The sequence below is a fragment of the Nerophis ophidion genome, linkage group LG18 (genome assembly GCF_033978795.1).
Source record: "Nerophis ophidion isolate RoL-2023_Sa linkage group LG18, RoL_Noph_v1.0, whole genome shotgun sequence".
Classification (NCBI taxonomy): Eukaryota; Metazoa; Chordata; class Actinopteri; order Syngnathiformes; family Syngnathidae; genus Nerophis; species Nerophis ophidion.
This window is the reverse complement of record NC_084628.1, coordinates 13385892-13409186: the sequence shown is the minus strand read 5'-3', so window position 1 is coordinate 13409186 and position 23295 is coordinate 13385892. Positions and strand designations below refer to the sequence as shown.

Sequence of the window (23295 nt, the reverse complement as noted above, 5' to 3'; positions counted from 1 at the left end):
TCCCCCATTTTTACTTTGTCTTTTTGAACAAAAGACAGCTACCTTGACCACCCCCAAACTGTGAACCATCACTGTAGACCAGGGGTGGCCATTACGTCGATCGCGATCGACTGGTCGATCTCGGAGGGTGTGTCAGTCGATCTCAAGCCAGGCATTAAAAAATAGACATAAAAATGAGCAATCATCAATCATACCAAGACTTCACTTTCGTCAGTTGTTTGACATTCTCGGCACCCGAGGATCTTGTGAGATGACGCTGGCTGCTGCGAGCTCATATTTAAGAAAAAAATCACTAACAGGGCGGACGCAGAGAAACACATTTTATTTCTAGAGACTCCGTACCTACTGTCAAAACTCTAAAGACCGACTGCACAGTTCCTGTCTTCACCATAAAAGACCTGTTTCATCCTGCCTGTGCTAACAAAATAAGAGTCTCGGAAAGCTAGCGTGCACAAGCTAGCACGCTACGGAGTTTGATGCCAATGTATTTCTCCCCCGCCCTCAGCGACCGCTTTCTCACTTGCTTGCCCACCCGCACAGTCACTGACGTCACTCACCTGCTGCCAGACATTAAAGGGCCACACACATATGCTACTCTCATAACAAAGTGTTTAAAAACGAGTATGCAAGTTGGACAAATGAGATGCCAAATCCAACCACTTTCATGTGGTATTGGACAGAAAGGAGGACTTTTTTTTTCCCTCCATTTGAAAATGCGGACGTTATCAGCACCACTGTCTAATTCCAATCAATGCAAGTCATCAGAATCAAATACACCAACTTATATTCTTGTCTTCATGAAAGAAAGGAATCTATGTGTGTTAAACATGCTTGTATTATCATTAAACACCATTAACTTGTTAACAAAAATGTCTCTTTCAAAAATAAATAAATATAAATTATAAATAGGAATGAGGTAGATCTCCTCGACTTGGTCAATTGAAAAGTAGCTCGCCTGCAGAAAAAGTGTGAGCGCCCCTGCTGTAGACACTTTTCATCCTTTGATCACTAAAGACACTTTAACTCAGCGTTTCTCAAAGTGGTGGGGAATAGAGACATGACAGGTGGGGCGCGAGGAACGGGATGAAATTTCACTTTAACTTTTTATTTTATTTTTTTAAATTCTTAGATTTTTTTTTTTTACAACCCCATTTTCTATACAAACTGTAAATCACTTTGTGATTCTGTGTGTGAAATCCGATATATAAATTAATGTAAATTACGTATTTTGTCCTGTCGATCTTTGAATCCACATATGCATGTGAGCAGGTGTTCTCCAACATGAACTTTATTCAAAACAAACATGGCACACGCCTCAGATGTGAGTTTACAATCCTGTGTGAAGATAAAGGTGACGTCATACAGCCCCGATGTGGAGACGCTGTGCGCTGCGGTTCAGGAGCAGAAATCACATTGACCACGTATGATAAATATTTTAATTTCCTATAATTTTGCATGTATTCAAATGTTTTAATTGTTCAGCGAAATAGACATTTTATCATTTAGGTTGGCAGCTGATGCACGGCGCCAGTAAAAGGATGACGACACAGAGAGAGAGGACGGCATTTTTGGTTTTCTGCCAGTGAATAATTTAAGTTTGGCGTTTTGTTTTTTCATTATTACAAGGAAGACTTAAATAGATATTAAGTATTTTACTTAACCTTCAACCCGACGTCTTTTTCGGAGTTAAAAACGTTTTGTTGCATGCAGAAATTTTATTTCATTTTTTTTGCAGTCGTTCATTGATTTCATAAACGTAACCCATCATAGTTTGTTTATACATAGCACAAAGCAAAAAGAAAACTTTATATGCAGTGTTATTTATTTTTTAAATGTTTTATTTTATTTTATATTTTAATTTTTTTGTCCTGTCCAGTTTCTCAGGCAAATCATATAGTTGATGTAGATGCCCATATCGGCTGTTCACATTTACTTTACAGAAGAGAAGTGTAGGATACTTCTCTTGTTGCCTTATATAAATTTAACTTTATTAAATGTATTTATATTATCATTTTGTGCAGCCGGGCTGGAGCAGCAAGGAATAGAATTTAGAAAAAAAGGAAAACAGAGGGGGAAATTGTGGGGATGAGAGGGGGATTAGACAGTGTTATTTCATTTTAAATTTCAAAAGAGTTTTGTGGCTCCCATTGTTTTCTTTAATTTGTGAAACAGGTCAAAATGGCTCTTTGAGTGGTAAAGGTTGCCGACCCCTGTTGTAGACAAATTAAAATAAAGTCGTTTTGCTTTACAAGTGGATGAAGCTACTGACAGCAATAAAGACTGCCTGTTCATCACATACGTCCGCTTTGTGAATGGTAAGTCACTGTGCGAGGATTTACTGTTTTGCAAATACATAAAAAAAATAGAGCCACTGCTGATGAGCTGTTCAAGATAATGGACAGTTTCCTCAAAGAACACGACCTTAAATGGGAAAACTGTGTGGACTTTAGCTCCGATGGCGCACAGACCATGGCAGGGTCAAGAAACGGGTTGCGCCAAATGCGCATTGGACACACTGCGTCATTCACCGGGAAGCACTCGCATCAAGGCAGCTCAGCCCCGAACTCAACGAGGTTTTAACAGATGTTGTGAGCGCGGTAAATTTTATCAAAACACGAAAAAGTGGCACTTTTAATTGATTTGATATTGAACTTGATGCAAGTTATTAGATTTATTATTGAACTTGATGCAAGTTATTTGATTTATCATTGAACTTGATGCAAGTTATAACACTTTTATTTGATTTATTATTGAAATTGATGCAAGTTATAACACTTTTGTTTTATTTATTATTGAACTTGATGCAAGTTATTTTATTTATTATTTAACTTGATGCAAGTTATTCCACAGCTGCACAGTTATTTTATTTATTATTGAACTTGATTTTATTTTATGTTATTGAGTTGGAATGTATACAACTTGATGTTACTTGTTGTTCAATAAATTTGAAAATGTTAAACTTGGCATTAGCGATCTGTTAGGGCGATGGGGGCAGGTGGGGCTTGAAAACTCCCAATTGTCCAAAGTGGGGGATGTCAAAAAAAAGTTTGAGAACCACTGCTTTAACTGCTGCTCTGACCCAAGGTCACCTCCATATTTATACTGTTGACTGTCAGAATGTGCAATCATGTTATGTTACTTACTGTGCCTTGTATATACATTTTTATCTTTATTATAATTAAATGGGTTGTACTTGTATAGCGCTTTTCTACCTTCAAGGTACTCAAAGCGCTTTGACACTACTTCCACATTTACCCATTCACACACACATTCACACACTGATGGAGGGAGCTGCCATGCAAGGCGCCAACCAGCAAGGGTGAAGTGTCTTGCTCAGGACACAACGGACGTGACGAGGTTGGTACTAGGTGGGATTTGAACCCGTGCCCCTCGGGTTGCGCACGGCTACTCTCCCACTGCGCCACGCAGTGGGAGAGTAGCTAAGGAGGTGAGATGTTGGATCGTTTTTCCTACTTTCAAGTCTTTACCAGCATCTTCCTGCCTGCTCTACTGGAGCCCCTCTGCTAAGTATCCCCTTTAGCTAATATGGCTTATTTAGTATTGCGCCACATGGCCTTGTCCAGGTTCAATCAATCAAAGTTTATTTATATAGCCCTTAATCACTAGTGTCTCAAAGGGCTGCACAAGCCACAATGACATCCTCGGCTCAGATACCACATCAGGGCAAGAAAAAAGTCCACCCAATGCGATACAATGAGAAACCTTGGTTCACCTTATGTTTGTTAATTGCTACTAGTAACTGTTCTCCTTTGGAGTCGTTTTATTTTGCCTGTGCCTTAAGTTCTTTACTTTTTTTTCTGTCTGTCTGTGAAGAACTGTTTGATGAAAATGTGCCGCCGCCGACGTTAAAAATGTATTTGACTGCAGTTACGCCTCTTCCCTGCATCTTGGGTCCAACTTGAAACTGAGCCATACAGACACGAGTGTAAAGGTGACTATATTGATGTTATTTCATGTTTACAGGGCTTTAATCATGTTAAAAACTATACAGAAGGTTTTTCCTGTCAAAAAGTCGGGATTTTTTTTTAAGCGTCAAAAAGTAGGATTTTTTTGGTCAAAAAGTCAGGATTTTTTTTTCAGTGTCGAAAACTTTTTCTGAGTTTCAAAAAGTCAGAAATGTTTTCGTCAAAAATTCAGGATTTGTTTTAAGTGTCAAAAAGTCTGGATTTTTTGTAAATGTCAAAGTCTGGATTTTTTTGTAAATATCAAAAACTCTGGATTTTTTCTGAGAGTCAAAAAGTCGGAAATGTTTTCGTCAAAGAGTCAGGATTTGTTTTAAGTGTCAAAAAGTCTGGATTTTTTTGTAAGTGTCTAAAAGTCTGGATTTTTTTGTAAATGTCAACAAGTCTGGATTTTTTTGTAAATGTCAAACATTCGGGATTTTTTGTAAGTGTCAAAAAGTCAGATATTTTTTCGTCAAAAGTCGGCATTTTTATTTCAAGTGTCAAAAAATCTGGATTATTTGTAAGTGTCAAAAATTCGGCATTTTTATTTCAAGTATCAAAAAGTCTGTCTTTTTTTTCAAGTGTCAAAAAGTCTGGATTTTTTTTTCAAGTGTCAAAAAGTCTGGATTTTTTCCAAGTGTCAAACACTCTGGATTTTTTCTAAGTCTCAAAAAGTCAGAAATATTTTCGTCAAAAATTCTGGATTTGTTTTAAGTGTCAAAAAGTCTGGATTTTTTGTAAATGTCAAAAAGTCTGGATTTTTTTCTAAATATCAAAAACTCTGGATTTTTTCTGAGTCAAAAAGTCGGAAATGTTTTCGTCAAAGAGTCAGGATTTGTTTTAAGTGTCAAAAAGTCTGGATTTTTTTGTAAGTGTCAAAAAGCCTGGATTTTTTTGTAAATGTCAAAAAGTCTGGATTTTTTTTGTAAATGTCAAACATTAGGGATTTTTTGTAAGTGTCAAAAAGTCAGATATTTTTTCGTCAAAAGTCGGCATTTTTATTTCAAGTGTCAAAAAATCTGGATTATTTGTAAGTGTCAAAAATTCGACATTTTTATTTCAAGTATCAAAAAGTCTGTTTTTTTTTTCAAGTGTCAAAAAGTCAGGATTTTTTTTTCAAGTGTCAAAAAGTCTGGATTTTTTCCAAGTGTCAAAAAGTCTGGATTTTTTCCAAGTGTCAAACACACTGGATTTTTTCCAAGTGTCAAAAAGTCGGAAATGTTTTCGTCAAAAAAATCTGGATTTTTTCCCAAGTGTCAAAAGGCCTGGATTTTTTCCCAAGTGTCAAACACTTGGGATTTTTTCAAAGTGTCAAAAAGTCAGACATTTTTTCGTCAAAAAGTCGTCATTTTTTGAAAATGTCAAAAAGTCATCATTTTTTGAAAATGTCAAAAAATCGGGATTTTTTCTAAATGTCAAAAAATCTGGATTATTTGTAAATGTCAAAAATCGGAAATGTTTTCGTCAAAAAGTCGGCGTTTTTATTTCAAGTGTCAAAAAGTGTGGATATTTTTTCAAGTGTCAAAAAGTCTGGATTCTTTTTTCAAGTGTCAAAAAGTCTGGATTTTTTCCAAGTGTCAAACACTCGGGATTTTTTCTAAGTGTCAAAAAGTCGAAAATGTTTTCGTCAAAAAGTCTGGATTTTTCCCCCAAGTGTCAAAAAGCCTGGATTTTTTCTAAGTGTCAAAAAGTCAGACATTTTTTCGTCAAAAAGTCAGACATTTTTTCGTCAAAAAGTCAGACATTTTTTCGTCAAAAAGTCAGACATTTTTTAGTCAAAAAGTCAGACGTTTTTTTGTCAAAAAGTCGTGATTTTTTGTAAGTGTCAAAAAGTCTGGATTTTTTCCAAGTGTCAAAAAATCTGGATTATTTGTAAATGTCAAAAAGTCGGAAATGTTTTCGTCAAAAAGTCGCCTTTTTTTTTTCAAGTGTCAAAAAGTCTGGACTTTTTCTAAGTGTCAAACACTCAGGATTTTTTTCTAAGTGTCAAAAAGTCGGAAATGTTTTTGTCAGAAAGTCTGAATTTTTTTCTTAGTGTCAAAATGCCTGGATTTTTTATAAGTGTCAAACACTTGGGATGTTTTCTAAGTGTCAAAAAGTCAGACATTTTTTCGTCAAAAAGTCGTGATTTTAAGTGTCAAAAAGTCGGGATTTTTTTCCAAGTGTCAAAAAAATCGGGATTATTTTTAAGTGTCAATAAGTCGGAAATTTTTCCAAGTGTCAAAAAGTCTGGATTTTTTCTGAGTGTCAAAACGGCGGAATTCTTTTTGTCAAAAAATGTTTTTATTCTCCAACTGTGAAAATATTTGATTTATTATTAAGAAACATCCTACTTCTTGGAATATTGATTACCGAGGTCTGGCCTGGAACCAATTGGCCGCAATAAATAAGGGACACTTGTCATAATCTCTAATGATAATTATCAATAGTTTAATGTATTTTGTTTTATTTCCTGTCCAGCCCTCTAATCCATTTCCATTTCCTGTTTGATTTCTTTTGCCGCTATTTTTTCTCCAGTCCGGCCATTGATCTCACCTGTTACTGGTTGCTAATCAGGATTTTTAAAATGCCAAACCTGTCCTTTTAGACGGGCCTATAGACAATTGCTTGACTTATTCGCATTAATGTTGCTTTGCTTCGTTGTTTTAAAACTAAAATGTGCAGAGCTTCATGTGCACTCCCCTGCTTCACTACCTCTCTGTTTTTGTTATTCACCTGCCGTGTCTGCATTCTGGGGTCACGGCCAACAAAATGCCACACATCAATTTAACAACAGTTTTTGTAAAAAAAAAAAAAAAAAAAGCCCTGTACAAAACACAAATGTCCACTGCAGAGGATGCTGGTTCTGTTATAGTGCTGTGAATACACATAGTAAATTACACTATAAAGAAACAAGATTGTGCACATTCGTAATGATTTAGCATTCATAGATACTGTGTACTAATTCCAGGAATCCGTCAGACCCAGATGTTGAGCAGAGGCATCAATCACTAAGAACTGTTGCTCTTTTAAACTTGTGCTAGGCCTGTACGATGCCCAAAAGTGGTTGGCAGAAAACCAGGTCAGGAGGAAAACAACCTTCCTGATCCCAACACTCCATTCATCACTGACACACACTCACACACACACACACACACACGCACACACGTACGGGTAAACAACAAACTGTGCACCCAAAAACAAACATGTGAATAACATTGAAGAAAAAAAAAGGGGGCACTTACGTTGTACCAGCTTTGGCTCTTCTGCAGAGAGGCAGAGATAAAGAGAGAGAGAGAGTGAGAGAAAAGAGAGAGGGAAAGGAGATTGAATTATTCCACACGCTGAGGATGTGAAAAATGACCAGGTGCACGTGTGAAGGTCAGTTTTAGCCAGCATACTATTACATCACAACCATGACACATATTCTAAGTCTTTATCTACAAATGATTCAAATATGGAATATAAATACAATTCCTAGCACAATTTAATGACTAAAGGGTGTTTTTTTTTTTACAAAAGACAATGCGGTGCAAACCTCAAACACAATTAATTATATACTGACTATATAATTAATACTTCACAATTGAGTAACTGCTGAGCTTTGTTTTTGAAAAAGCTCCAACACTGTGTAACTAATATAGTGTGTGTATTATATCTTTTTTGGGCTTATTGAGAGACATTTTTTGGTATGAACAAGATGCTAACAATGCAAACACAATTAGTGTGTATTGTGCTCTTTCCAAAAAAAATAGTTTGGTTCAGGCTTAGAACAGCAGAGGGCAGCAAAGTGTCGTCATTGCAAATCATCTTAATGACATGACAGGTACAGTTTTATTTGGCCTCATAAAGAGTACTGGAGGAGAACTTCCAGAAGGAAACATGCAGGATATCATTCAAGGGAGATATGGGGCGTAAAAAAAAAAAAAAAGTCAGAAGTTGCAGATTGTCATAAAATTGAAAAAAATTGAAGAAAATGACACCTGTCCTCTTTGCAAAATGTATATAATAATAATAATAATAATAATTTAACCTGAAATGTATGTAATGTTATTACTATGTGTGTTCTGAAATGACCATTATTTAATTTATTGAAGAAAAAAATGCAACAATATTAATGTGTGCTCACACAATCGCCGCAAATATAATGCATTTCAATGTTTTTTTATTTTTAAATATAAAAACACTCTGGCTGCTCACTAGAACAGCGAGTTGACCCGAAGCCTGCCTGTGACGTTCACTGAGCTAATGTGGGCTAATCTGATTTGAAGGTGACAGAGACACAAGGGAGGAATTATACTTTGAAGCTGCCGCCTGAATAAAGTAAATGCTGCTTGTGTGTGTGTGTGTGTGTGTGTGTGTTCTGGCTTAATAGAAACATCGCTTTGTTTACACCAGGGGTCGGCAACCTAAAATGTTGAAAGAGCCATATTGGTCCAAAAATACAAAAACAAATCCGTCTGGAGCCGCAAAAAATTAAAAGCCATGTTACGTACAGATAGTGTGTCATGAGATATACATTGAATTAAGAGGACTTCAAGAAAACTAAATGACTTCAAATATACCTACAAATTAAACATAATGATGCAATATGCCTAAATAGCATGTTAGCATCGATTAGCTGGCAGTGACCAAATATGTCTGATTAGCACTCCACACAAGTCAATAACATCAACAAAGCTCACCTTTGTGCATTCATGCACAACGTTAAAAGTTTGGTGGACAAAATGTGACAGAAAAAGAAATGGCATGAAACACTACTAGAAAGTCGGAGAAAGTTATACATGTCAGGGGTCACCAACGCGGTGCCCGTGGGCACCAAGTAGCCCATAAGGACCAGTTGAGTCGCTCGCTGGCCTGTTCTAAAAATAGCTCAAATAGCAGCACTTACCAGTGAGCTGCCTCTATTTTTGAGACAAAACTCAAATAGAATTTGAAAATCCAAGAAAGTATTGTTTAAAAAAATGCATTTTTTTTTTACTTTGCTTCTTATAACTTTCAGAAAGACAATTGTAGAGAAAAAATACAACCTTAAAAATGATTTTAGGATTTTTAAACACATATACCTTTTTACCTTTTACATTCCTTCCTCTTCTTTCCTGACAATTTAAATCAATGGCCAAGTATTTTATTTTTTTTTTCTAAAGAATAATAAATACATTTTAATTTATTCTTCATTGTAGCTTCTGTTTTTTCGACAAATAATATTTGTGAAATATTTCTTCAAACTTATAATTATTAAAATAAATAAAAAATATTCTGGAAAATCTAGAAAATCTGTAGAATCAAATTTAAATCTTATTTCAAAGTCTTTTGAATTTCTTTTAAATTTTTTGTTCTGGAAAATCTAGAAGAAATAATGATTTGTCTTTGTTAGAAATATAGCTTGGTCCACTTTGTTATATATTCTAACAAAGTGCGGATTGGATTTTAACCTATTTAAGACATGTCATCAAAATTCTAAAATTAACCTTATTCAGGAAAAATTACAAATGATGTTCCATAAATTCTTTTTTTAATATTTTCAAAAAGATTCGAATTGCTAGTTTTTTCTATTATTTTTTTTTCGGTTGAATTTTGAATTTTAAAGAGTCGAAATTGAAGATAAACTATGTTTCAATATTTAATTAAATTTTTTTTTTGTGTTTTCTCCTTTTTTAAACGGTTCAATAAAGTGTTATTTTCATCATTTATTCAAAAAAACCTTCCATAAAAAGAAAAAAAATGTACGACGGAATGACAGACGGAAATACCCTTTTTTTTTTTTTACATATATATATATTTATTTATTAAAGGTAAATTGAGAAAATTGGCTATTTCTGGCAATTTATTTAAGTGTGTATCAAACTGGTAGCCCTTCACATTAATCAGTACCCAAGAAGTAGCTCTTGGTTTTAAAAAGGTTGGTGACCCCTGATGTAAACAAACTACGGTGAGTTCAAGGACCACCAAAATTAGTAGGACAAAACGGCGCTCACCAAATACTCGAGTCAGTGAAGCATGTTTAATGTAAATAGTGTGCTTTTTAACAATTAGGGAGGTTTTTGTCATGTTTGTCCTCCTACAGAAACCATATTAAAGCAAAAAATATATTTTTTCCCCTCATCTTTTTCCATTTTTCATACATTTTTGAAAACGCTCCAGACAGCCACTAGGGTGGCGCTAAAAGCCACGGGTTGCCGACCCCCGGTTTACACAGTGACTTTTAGGGGACCTCTGACCGTATGGGGACACAAAAACAGGTCCTCTAAAGGATAGTCAAATCCATTCTGAAGATGCCTAAGTGATTTTTTTAAGCTTTGGCCCACAAAACATGTTAACTGGTTAGTTTTGAGTGTGAGACATTTGCACAGCAGCCCCCTCATCGGGCTGTAAGTAAGAATGATCAGCACATTACTTCATCAATCCAGAAATTTAAAGATGTTTATGAGCTAACTGGGCAGTGGCCATTTTACCTTTTTTTTTTAATGCCTCCACAACTTGTAGAAAGAGTGGTCCTCAAGTAATGATCGACAACTTAGTCCCCATTCCAAATGATAACCAGAATGTGTGTGTGTGTGTGTGTGTCCTGGTGGGGAGATTGATCCTGCAGAGTTGACACACTTGCACTACTTTGTCGACGTATTGGAAGAAAACCAACTATATAAGTGCATTTATAAATCAAGTAAATGTATTTATTTAATGTGAAAAATACACCTCTCTAATATTTGTGTTCTTTAATAGTCTGAAGAAACACTGATGTGTGACAGTGCGTTTATTTTTTAGTACCCGGGCTGACAAGCTAACAGCTAATTGTGCATGTTTATACACAGTGTGGGGCCGCTCTTCTAAGTCAATAGCAGTCACCCCCATTGCGTCAAAAAAAAAACCCTGCTTAAGTAATATAATTACTAAAGCAGTGTTTTTCAACCTTTTTTGAGCCAAGACACATTTTTTTCATAGAAAAAAAAAATATGGCACACCACCAGCAGAAAAGGTTAAAAAATTCAACTCCACAAGGTTGTCATAGCTTATTTTGAGTTTGTTGTTTCCTGTGTGTAGTGCTTTAGTTACTGTTTATTCGGTGACCCTTCCTGTTTTGTTGGTGTTCCCCTGCAGCAGCGTCACACCTTCCTTTGAGTTCTATTGCCCCTGCCTGCTTTGTTTTCGCAATCAAGACTATTTAAGTTGTATGCATGGTATCCTTCTTTGTACGGATGTACTATGTGGACGCAGTCTCCGCTCCACAGACGCTGTAAGTTTTTGCTGTCGTCCAACATTCTGTGATTGTTTTGCATATCAATCAATCAATGTTTCTTTATATAGCTCTAAATCACAAGCGCCTCTGAGGGCTGCACAAGCCACAACGACATCCTCGGTTCAGAGCCCACAAAAGGGCAAGGAAAAACTCACTCCTAAAGTGAGTACCTTGAAGGTAGAAAAGCGCTATACAAGTACAACCCATTTATCATTTATTTACTTCAAGCATGAAAAAAAAAATCGTGATGCCTAGCGCATATCATTATGTCAAGATAATGGCACTACAATTTACTTAATTTAAGAATATTTTTCAACATATTGAGCAAAAAGGACCCAATATTTTTTTCCACCAAGGAAAGTGCTCTTGTTAATAGTGAGAAAATACTTATTTTAAGGTATTTTTGAGTTCATTGAGGTTAGCTAATTTCACTTGTTTCGGAATGTCTTGACAAGCTGAATTTTCTTGTTCTATTGGCAGATACTTTTGCTTGGATCAAATAATTTTTGTATTTTTTTTTCTGGTTTTTGAACACTGACGTTTTGCAGTGTGGTCGTCCGCATGAGTCAAGTGTGTTGACTGCCATATGTACGTTAGTAAATCTAAATGTGTGTGTGTGTGTGTATATATATATATATATATATATATCAGTGTTTCCCACACATTAATTGATTTGTGGCGGCCCGCCACAAAAGAATTACGGCCGCCACAAAAAAAAAAAAAAAAATCAAAAAAAAAATTTTCTTTTTTTTTTTGCCGGCTTTTGACTTGCTCGACCGCTCATAAAAGCAATGGGACTCTGTCTGTGAATGGAGCCTGTAGTTACATATTATATAAATATGTAAATATTATATAAATTTGTATATAAATATGTACATAAAGTGTTGTAACTATATTCCAACTCCGCGTCCCATCAAGCCCCCCCGACCCCGCCCGACCACACCACCGAAAATAGATGCATGACCTGTGGGAAACACTGTGTATATATATGTATATATATATATATATATATATATATATGTATGTATATATATATATATATATATATATATATATATATATATGTATATATATGACTAGCTACATGAGCACTAATGCAACTATAATATAAACAGTAGGTATAGCTAGATATGTTACACCCAAAAAATAACATGTACAATAACAACATCTTCTGATAGCTCAGTTACAGCTCATGTTAGTCTATTCTGTGTTTTATTTCTTTTATGTTGCACGATTGCACCAAGAAAAATTCCTAGTTTGTGAACCCGTTCCCAAACAATGGCAATAAAAACTATTCTGATTCTGACCCCTCATGCAGTTTGCCTGCAGGGTGACAGGGTATTCCATTGTTTAGACGGCATGAAAACAAAAACAAGAAGAATGTCGGCACATTGTCCTACGTTTGCTTGAAGAACACACGGTACTGTTGAAACACGGACAATAGGAATACAGTCAATTCCGGACTGTTAGGTGATACTTTTTTACCCACATTTATAAGACGGTGAGTTTTATAAGTAATCTATTTATATCTGCACCTTCTTTTGGAAATGCAAACTACAACGAGCTAATGCAACAACACTGTGTTCTTATCTGTACTGTAAAGTTCAAATTTGAATGACAAAAAAGGAAGTCTAAGTCTAAGAGACCGATTTATTGATTTTTCTTTGCAGACGACCATAATAAAAATTAAATAAAAAAAGAAGAAAAACAAGCAAATCCAATGAGGTGTTTTGTTGTTTGTGCTATGGTGCCATCTTATGGAAGAGTTCGCTCACTGCAGATGCTGCAGTGTCCTTCCATTTACTGGTAGTGCCTTTTTTTTTTTTCTTCTAGCGTTTTTACTCATATGGATTCTTCATTCATTACTCCAAGCAACGTTTGCAAGTTTAACAGTATAACTAACACTCTTTACACTTACTAAGCTCGCCTGTGCATCGGCTGGGGACATCTCTGCGCTGCTGACCTGTCTCCGCTCGGGATGGTCCCCTGTGGACCCCACTATGGACTGGACTCTCACTATGGACCACTCTCCCATCCAAAGGCATAACCTAGTAACTCGCTTCTATCTGATTTTGAGAAAACAAAGGAAAACCAATCTATCTTGATGCTGTCTGACAAAGATCTACGAAGTCATCAAACGTATGGATGTTTTCTTGAGCTTTCATATTCTTGCCGATTGAGCCATGGATTGAATCTGCTCTCATGAACGTGTGCCCTTTCTCCAGATATTTTATCACAATCTCGGGTGGGCCCCATTCTGCGTTTGCACATTGGGCAAGAGCCGTGTACAGCGTCCAGTTTTTATTTTGACCTCCACAGTTATCTGCCCAAAAGAGTATGCAAGGGGAAGAATAAAGAACAATACAATTAATAAAGGTGCTTGCAACGTCCTGGGCCAATCTTCCAAATATCCCCTCGTACCATAATATCACATGATCGGGTTGACCGTCGGCCCCCATTCGTGCAAATGTCTCATTAAAGACAATAAGGCGACTGACAAAGAAGCTCCGATTGGTCCCTTGAGATACTAGGTTTTTCTGTTGTATCTACGCGGTTATGTGGTAGTTGCTAGGTCCTGCCATGCGCGTAACAGCTTACTTACGGAACAAATTACAATATCACATACACTAATGTAAAGCATATCACCTAGGAACTCCAAAATTATTACCAGCTCAGTTTTGACCAAAATTGAGTTACCGGGTTTTGCCTTTGGACAGGACTGGATTTTCACAATATTATGCTGGATCCCCTCGACGTCCATTGCATCAGTCGCCCTAGAGGGGGGGGGGGTAGGGGGGGGGGAGTCACCCACGTCTGCGGTCCTCTCCAAGGTTTCTCATTGTCATCCCACTGGGTTGAGTTTATCCTTGCCCTGATGTGGGATCTGAACAGAGGATGTCGTTGTGGTTTGTGCAGCCTTTTGAGACACCTGTGATTTACGGCTATATAAATGAACATTGATTGATTGATTGATTGATAAACTGTCGCATGCGTGATGTCTGTAGGAGTGTTCTAATGCATATTTGTACATGCTATCATAATGTAATAAAGCTAGCGTCTTAGCAATTGCTAACATGCTAACACGTGTACGAGTGTCCGTATTAGTATTATCAATTTACAATTGGTTAAACTGATTGGAGAGCTAGCTTCCGCAGCTAGAGGGTTCATTTTGATGATTTCCGTTTTGTTTGATCTGCCGTTTCACTGCCGTATTACAGACACTGCTTGGAAACAATTAAGGTATGGAAATAAAAATTTACGGAATCTTTTTGTGTAAATAACTACTTTGCAATGTGTATATCTGCAGCATATAATCCGGTGCAGCTAATATATGGGAAAAAAACCCTAAAATGTATTGCTTGTGCACTCTATAGTCCAGAAAATGTATTAACATATATATATTTTTTATGTTTTTATGTTGACAAAGTAAAACGCATGAAAATAAAATGCCTTGAATGGGAAAGTGGCCCCTAAATTGATTTTTAGGGCTGTCAAATAAAACATTCTACATTTTAAGGGCAGTCACGTAATAAAAAAATGAGGAATCATTAGGGATTAAAGACATTCATTGTCACTTACTGTAGGTCCTAAAAATATATTGTCATATTTTTTCTTAAACAGCCCTAAAGCATATTTTCCCCTACAAAAAAATAATTTAAAAAATCATTAAACGACGTGGATGGATGGATGGATTAAACGACAAATAATGTGGTTAATTATGATTCATACTTTTTTGTCAATCATGCCGAGATATGGATACCGTTCACATTTTAATTGATACGGTACCAATTCCCCGACCCCATTACGCAACAATAGAGACTCTGTACTTTTTGTGTGTCTTAATAAATATGACGTCTTTTTGATAATAATGTTTCATTTTTTATTGCAATATCTAAAAATTATTTGTTTATGGTAAATACCATCTTATTTGCAAGTACAATATTATATTGCAATTACAGTTGCAAGTCCAATATGTTAGTAGTGTATAGTTCATGGTCTTGTTTTGTTGCGACCCAAATAATAAGTTATTATGCAGCAGCTGTTTGATTCTAATGTGCATCTTACTTGTAGTTTTCATTGACATATTGAAGGTGAGGAAAGTGCCATGTAAAATTGCTAATGCCAATCAGTAGCATGTCAATAGCAAAGCGAAGGTAAACTAGCATCAAACTAGCTCATCTTTGTAAAAGCGCAGACTTACTTTGCTTTTGTTGAAGCGTTCTTTGAGCCAATTTCTTTGTTGGCAGTGAAAATTGCAACATTACCTAGAGCAGCGTTTCTTAACCGTATTGCCGGGGCCTATTTTTGGGCCGCAAGTGCCCCCTAGAGGGTCGCACAAAAAATATTAGCTTCTCGGCTGTGGTCCATATGGGCCGCGGCGGTATTCAGTTGTTTTACACTTTTCCCCCACTTGTGGCAGTAACAACAATCTCAAACAAAATCACAGGTTTCTAAAGCGCAAAAATTATGACTCAAGTAGTATTTTCACTTGCCTTTTAATTTTATCGACAGTTTAGAAAATTCTAACAATTTTTTTTGTCTATTTTAACACAACATAATTGTATGCAAATTTGTTTTTTTGTCAGTTATTTACAAGTCCCTTCTTATGCAGTTTATTTGGTTAGTACTTAGAAGAAGCATTGAAGTCCCATCTTAAAACTCATTTGTATACTCTAGCCTTTAAATAGACCCCCCTTTTAGACCAGTTGATCTGCCGTTTCTTTTCTGCGCTGCCCCCCTCTCCTTCGTGGAGGGGGGGTGGGGGCACAGGTTTGGTGGCCACGGGTGAAGCGCTGGCTGTTCAAAGTCAGGACCCAGGGTGGACCGCTCGTTTGTGCATCGGTTGGGGACGTCTCTGCGCTGCTGACCTGTCCCCGCTCGGGATGGTCTCCTGCTGGCCCCACTATGGACTGGACTCTCACAATATTATGCTCGATCCACTTGACGTCCATTGCACTGGTCGCCCAGGGGCGATCCCCTCCAAAGTTTCTCATTGGCCCATTGGGTTGAGTTTTTCCTTGCCCTGATGTGGAATCTGAGCCGAGGATGTCCTTGTGGCTTGAGCAGCCTTTTGAGACACTCGTGATTTAGGACTATATAAGTAAACATTGATTGATTGATGCTTATTTTTTTAATCAGCCTGAGCTAAGTCTAAAATGTATGTGTTGAATAATGTTGTAACTTTTGCATGTTTTCATATCATTTGACCAGTTTGTGAACTATATTATGGAATACGATTAAAAATGAGGAGCAATGTTACTAATTCAGTGTTAAGCCCCGAGGTTAAAAAGGTTTAGAATCCCTGGTGGTTTAAAAGGCTTGCCATCGACACAGACAGGACCTACAGGACTTAAGTGGAACAGCAACCACCAACACATACAGTTTGAGTGAAACTGACACTTTTTCTATGCTTATTTCCACCCAAATATTTTGGTAAAACCTATCTTCCGCATTCCGATGATGACAAAACCTGATAAAAACATGTTTAAAAAAATGCTACACGTTTTTTTTTCATGTAAATTAGCACGACTAATCACAAGACTGGGATGCACTGACAGAGGAATCTGTAGAGTCACATATACTGAGGAAGTGTGGGGGTGTCGGGGGGCTGCAAGGACTGAGTGGGAGGGTTTTTCGGGGCAGCAGGGGTCGCCAGAAGGAAAAGAAAAAAAAAAGAAGAAATTCTTACTTTAATCAGGTTTAGTCTGTCATACTGAAAGACAATTCAAGAGAAAACAAAGTCAGATGAGCATGGAAAAGCATAAAAAAAGAAGGGGAAGGGGCTAATCTGGCCGCCGGAGGCCCGATGATGTCATCGAGCGTTCAAATGTGACGCGTTTGACACGAGGGAGCGACGTGATGGTCCCCATTCGCTGATGTTTTATTTGGATTGCATTAGAGGTCGGGTGATCAGGCTCACGTTGCCAGGGCGACCTCACGCCATGGTCTGGGGGGGTCATGTGACCGAGGCTGACTGAGGCTTACACGAGGGACGGGAGGGGCGGCATGAGTGCTGGTTGTCGGCCGCCTCAGATTGAGGCACAAAAGTGAGGGGTGATGTAATCATTGTGCGAGTGTGTGCTGTTGCGCGCAACATGTGTGTGTGTGTGCAGGAAATGGAGCATCCTAAGAGGCGCCCTCTTGTTTGTTTGACTTGCAATTTTCCCTGCTTCTACTAACACCACTTAAAAACAACCATTTCAACTATTTACGATTAGACACTGCGCAGCACGACAACATTTAAAAATAAAGCAAGTCAGTTGAGGCGGCATTTTTTGATTTCACACCAACACATTTTCAATTTGCCAAATTTTTCTTCCGACATACACATGCACTGACGGACGGGCCAAGACATTAGGTACACCCACACGATCAAGTAAGCCCTAATACAAAAGTTGTATACAAAACATGATGATGCTGTTGCGATCCGCTACTCGGATCTTTACATGTTCTTGTTTATTGTTCCTTTTCTGTATCACATTTTGTAGTTTGACCTCCTTAGTTCCTGTTTAGTCTGTCACCATGGTTTCTTATTAGTTTCACCTGCTACCCTCGTTTTCGACGCACACCTGTTTCTATTTTGATTACTGCCTTATTTAAGCTCGCTCCTTTTCGTTGTTTTGTCTGGGTTCCTAATTTGCCTTTGAGCAACAGAGACGACTGGCTTCTTCTGTACGTATATTCTCGCTAGCTTTCACGCTACGCCTTTGTTTTTATTTTAGCTCTCACGCTACGCCTTTGTTTTTATTCTAGCTCTCACGCTAATGATTTGTTTTCCCTGTTGTATGCCTTCGTGCCAACTTGAGAGTTTTTCTGTTTGTATTCCTTTGTTTGCTTTTCTGCCTAGCATCAATATTTTTGTTCCTTAGCTCCTCTTGTTTCTTTAATACATCTTCATAACTTACCTCTTGCTGTGTTCATGCCGACGCATCCTCGGAAAAACAAATCCGGCAACAATATGCCACACAGTCTTATCAGATGCCCTGTTTTGCTTGACTACAAAAGCAAAACTAAACATGATCCTAATATTTATTGGCATAAACAGCTGTGGCTGTAGGCAACCTTAATGACGTTTTGTACTATGAACAGCTGTGGCTGTGTGCAACCTCATGACGTTGTTTTTGTATAAACTCCACAAGGTGGCAATAGCTACATTTGAAGTATCACGAGTAGGCAGCTTTATCTAACACACTTCCTGTACCGTTAACAATTAACTCATCAGATGTGTTAATGCTGACTGAGCAGTTTGTGCCTTACAGTTATGACATCATTGGTTTTGTTGTTGCAATATACTTGTAATGAATGGCCATGTGGGCAAAAAAAGAGGTACGTTTTCCTTTCCACGTTCTCATATACTCTAAATCAGGGGTTTCAATCATATTGGCCAGGTTTCATCCGGCCCACGGGATGAGTTTGCCAAGGATAAAAATGAGCCAAAATTTTTAAATGAAAGAAACTGCTGTTTTTTTAATTTTTCCACTAGATGTCTCAATAGTAATTATTTGTATCTTTGTAGATTATGCTACATATGTAAAGAAATAAAAAAAATAACCACATGATGTTAGTGCACCAGTCAAATAACATTCTGTAATTTGATTTTAATATATTTTTTTATCTTGATAGATTGAAAAGTAAGTATAAACAACAACAAATAAAGGTAGGATACTATTAACCGCAACATGTAAGTGTAAAAAAACCCTCCAACATCATTATGATTTGTACATTTTCAGAATGTGATTGTTTATTCCGTAAACAAATAAAGGTAGGATACTATTTACTGCAACATGTAAGTAAAACAAACAACCCTAACATCATTGTGAATTTTATATTTTCAGAATGTGACTGTTTAATTTTTAAACAAAAAAAACAACTATCTTAAGCTGTCTTTATTTTGAAGTTATCGTGCCGGGATTTTACCTCTACTCCCACTTGGGAGTAGATTTTTCTCCATGAGGCCCCCTATCTAAAATTAGTTTGACACCCCTGTGCACAATGTCAGACTTCCATAATCATGAAGGTTCTTCTTATGGTTTATAACTGTTTTTATGGAGTTGGAGCCTTCTTATCTTTCACATTTGCTTTTACAAACCATCGCAAACCTTGAAATCCTGCGGCACCCACTCGTCTCTTAATCATTCTAAAAGTCAGGACACAAAGTCCCCATGTGGCCCCTGATCTAAAATGAGTTTGACACCCCTGCTCTAAATCATTAATAAACATGTATTTATGTATATATTGGTTGTGTAGGATTTTTGAGATTTTCCGAATTAACGTCCAGTTATTGCCTCGTGCTCTTAATACAGTGGTCCCTCGACACGTTTTGCTTCAAATACTGCAGTTTTGTTACATCTCAGATTTTTTAAAAGCATATTCTATTTGTTTTTGGTCTAAATTACGTGTTAAATTAAGTATATAAAGTACAGGCCAAACGTTTGGACACACCTTATCGTTCATTTGGTTTTCTTTATTTTCATGACTATTTACATTGTAGATTCTCACTGAAGGTATCAAAACAATGAATGAACCCATGTGGAGTTACGTACTTAGCAAAAAAGTTGAAATAACTGAACACATGTTTTATATTCTAGTTTCTTCAAAATAGTCACCCTTTGCTCGGATTACTGTTTTGCACACTCTTGGCATTCTCTCGATGAGCCTCAAAAGGAAGTCACCTGAAAGGGTTTTCACTTCTCAGGTGTTATAGTTTTGATGCCTTCAGTGACAAACTACAATATAAACACCGTATTTTTCAGAGTATAAGTCGCTCGGGAGTATAAAGTCGCACCTGCCGAAAATGCATAATAAAGAAGGGCAAAATCATGTATAAGTCGCATTTTTTGGGGAAATTTATTCGATAAAACCCAACACCAGGAATAGACATTTGAAAGGCAATTTAAAATAAATAAAGAATAGTGAACAACAGGCTGAATAAGTGTACGTTATATGACGCATAAATAACCAACGGAGAAGGTGCCTGGTATGTTAACATAACATATTATGGTAAGAGTCCTTCAAATAACTATAACATATAGAACATGCTATATGTTTACCAAAGAATCCGTCACTCCTAATCACTAAATCCCATGAAATCCTATACGTCTAGTCTCTTATGTCAATGAGCTAAATAATATTATTTAATATTTTACGGTAACGTGTTAATAATTTCAGACATAAGTCGCTCCTGAGTATAAGCCACACCCCAGGCCAAACTATGAAAAAAACTGCGACTTAAAGACCGAAAAATACAGTAGTCATGAAAATAATTAACACACATTGAAATGAGAAGGTGTGTCCAAACGTTTGGCCTGTACTGCATGTATTACAGTGTAGTAGTTGTCTTATTTTCTATTATTATATTGTGGCGATCAATATAGACAATAACTAAGCGGGAATAATTATGTTTTCTGGTAAAAGGTGAAGCACTGCGAATATCAAGTTGATTTACTTTTGGCCCGACAACTTTTTGGTGCACTTCATCTGCAACACGTCTCCACATTGGTGGGACTCTGACGTCAGCAATATCTAAAACCGAAACATGGGACGTACCATTACTAACGCGCCACTTCATGCTAACAAGACTGCTATCAGCAGCTGTCTGGGCAATGCTGAGTAGAGATAAATTCTAATAATCTTCGACATCATTAGCTCCACATGGCATTGGTGAGCCTTTGGCGTGAGCGGTGTGGAATGACAGCAGAGTGCTAACAACACAGCTAATGGTCATAGCTGCGACTGTCAGCTCGACCCAGTTTTTGCAATAACAAAAAAAAAACACATGCTCATGGAAACCCGGTGGTAACTTTGAGGAATGACCCACTGGCCAGGTGACGGATCGTAATCACACTTTGAGGATCCTCCGGGCTACCGATGAGTACTGTAAATTACAAAAATGTACAGTATGTACAGTAGGGATGTGGGAAAAAATCGATTCGAATACGAATCGAATACGTTTTTTATCAATCCAACAAACCACTACACAGCAATACCATAACAATGCAATCCATTTCCAAAACCAAACCTGACCCAGCAACACTCAGAACTGCAATAAACAGCAATTGAGAGGAGACACAAACACGACACAGAACAAACCAAAAGTAGTAAAACAAAAATGAATATTCTCAACAACAGTATCAATATTATGGTTTCAGCAAAGCAGTGATTAAAAATCCCTCATTGACATTATTATTAAACATTTATAAAAATAAAAAAAAGAACAATAGTGTCACAGTGGCTTACACTTGCATCGCATCTCATAAGCTTGACAACACACTGTGTCCAATGTTTTCACAAAATAAAATAAGTAATATTTTTGGTTTGTTTAATAGTTAAAACAAATTTACATTATTGCAATCAGTGGATAAAACATTGTCCTTTACAACTATAAAATATTTCTTTTTTTAAATCTACTATTCTACTAGCATGTCAGCAGACTGTGGTAGATCCTGCTGAAATCTTATGTATTGAATGAATAGAGAATCGTTTTGACTCGGAAAAATATCGTTTTTGAATCGAATCGATATATTATCGAATCGTGACCCCAAGAATCGATATTGAATCGAATCGTGGGACACCCAAAGATTCCCAGCCTTAATGTACAGTATAGAACACATCGCTTCAATATTTTTGTTTTATTTGATCTTTTATCTATACAAATTAGTGTGCAACATCTATCCATCCATTTTCAACCGCTTATTCCCTTTGGGGTCGCTGGGGGGCGCTGGAGCCTATCTCAGCTACAATCGGGCGGAAGGCGGAGTACACCCTAGACAAGTCGCCACCTCATCGAAGGGCCAACACAGATAGACAGACAGCATTCACACTCACATTCACACACTAGGGCCAATTTAGTGTTGCCAATCAACCTATCCCCAGGTGCATGTCTTCCAGGAGGGAACCCACGCAGTCACGGGGAGAACATGCAAACTCCACACAGAAAGATCCGAGCCCGGGTTTGAACCCAGGACTAGTCAGGACCTTCGTATTGTGAGGCAAATGCACTAACCCCTCTTCCACCGTGCTGCCCAGTGTGCAAAATGTAGTATTTATATTTGTACTATTTTTTGGGTTTTTCCCAATACATTTTACTTCTGCTCCTGTATGTAAAAACCTGCACTGCAGCAACGTGTGGGATAAATAATATACTGTATTGGGTAAAATGACTATAAATATCCATCCATCCATTTTCTACCGCTTTTCCCCTTCGGGGTCGCTGGCACCTATCTCAGCTACAATCGGGTGGAAGGCGGGGTACACCCTGGACAAGTCGCCACCTCATCACAGGGCCAACACAGATAGACAAACAACATTCACACTCACATTCACACACTAGGGCCAATTTAGTGTTGCCAATCAACCTATCCCCAGGTGCATGTCTGGAGTAAGCCGGAGTACCCGGAGGGAACCCACGCATTCACGGGGAGAACATGCAAACTCCACACAGAAAGATCCCGAGCCTGGATTTGAACCCTGGACTGCAGGAACTTCATATTGTGAGGCAGATGCACTAACCCCTCTTCCACCGTGAAGCCCCACTTTAAATATTCCTATTTCTATACCGGGCGGTATAGCTCGGTTGGTAAAGCGGCCGTGCCAGCAACTTGAGGGTTGCAGGTTCGATCCCCGCTTCAGCCATCCTAGTCACTGCCGTTGTGTCCTTGAGCAAGACACTTTACCCACCTGCTCCCAGTGCCACCCACACTGGTTTAAATGTAAAAATTAGATATTGGGTTTCACTATGTAAAGCGCTTTGAGTCACTAGAGAAAAAGCGCTATATAAATATAATTTTCTTCACTTCACTATTTGGGTGGTATTTCATGTTTAGAGGACTCTAATAATGTTTGAAAAACATATTTAGAAGGATAGATTTTTTTAAACTCTATTAAAAAAAATATTCAATTTATTAATAAGAATTCTGCTTCATGGAAATTCTTCTCGGCCTGGAACCAGTTGGACGTGATAAACAAGGCACAACTGTAAACACACCGGTTAAGATTAATGGCTTCAACTATTGATTATTTTTGTATTCTTTTAGTGTGGTCGATTAATGGAATAATTGGATAAAACGCACATTATAGCCTCTATGCGTATTTTAGGGAAAATAGTTGAAAAAAACA

The 23295-nt window shown here is 37.4% G+C and overlaps 1 protein-coding gene across 8 annotated transcripts in view; it reads right to left on the bottom strand.

The window, feature by feature from the left end:
• gramd1bb (GRAM domain containing 1Bb) overlaps nt 1–23295 on the bottom strand; it is a 400828-nt gene that overhangs the window by 71369 nt on the left and 306164 nt on the right. For 7 of the 8 annotated variants that reach the window (XM_061878757.1, XM_061878758.1, XM_061878762.1 and 4 more), the window contains 2 exons: nt 16871–16894; nt 7190–7210 (listed from right to left, as the gene is read on the bottom strand). In XM_061878757.1, the coding sequence (XP_061734741.1) occupies nt 7190–7210; nt 16871–16894 (45 nt within the window). The remainder of the gene's footprint in view (nt 1–7189; nt 7211–16870; nt 16895–23295) is intronic. The other variant, XM_061878759.1, reaches the window with a different exon arrangement.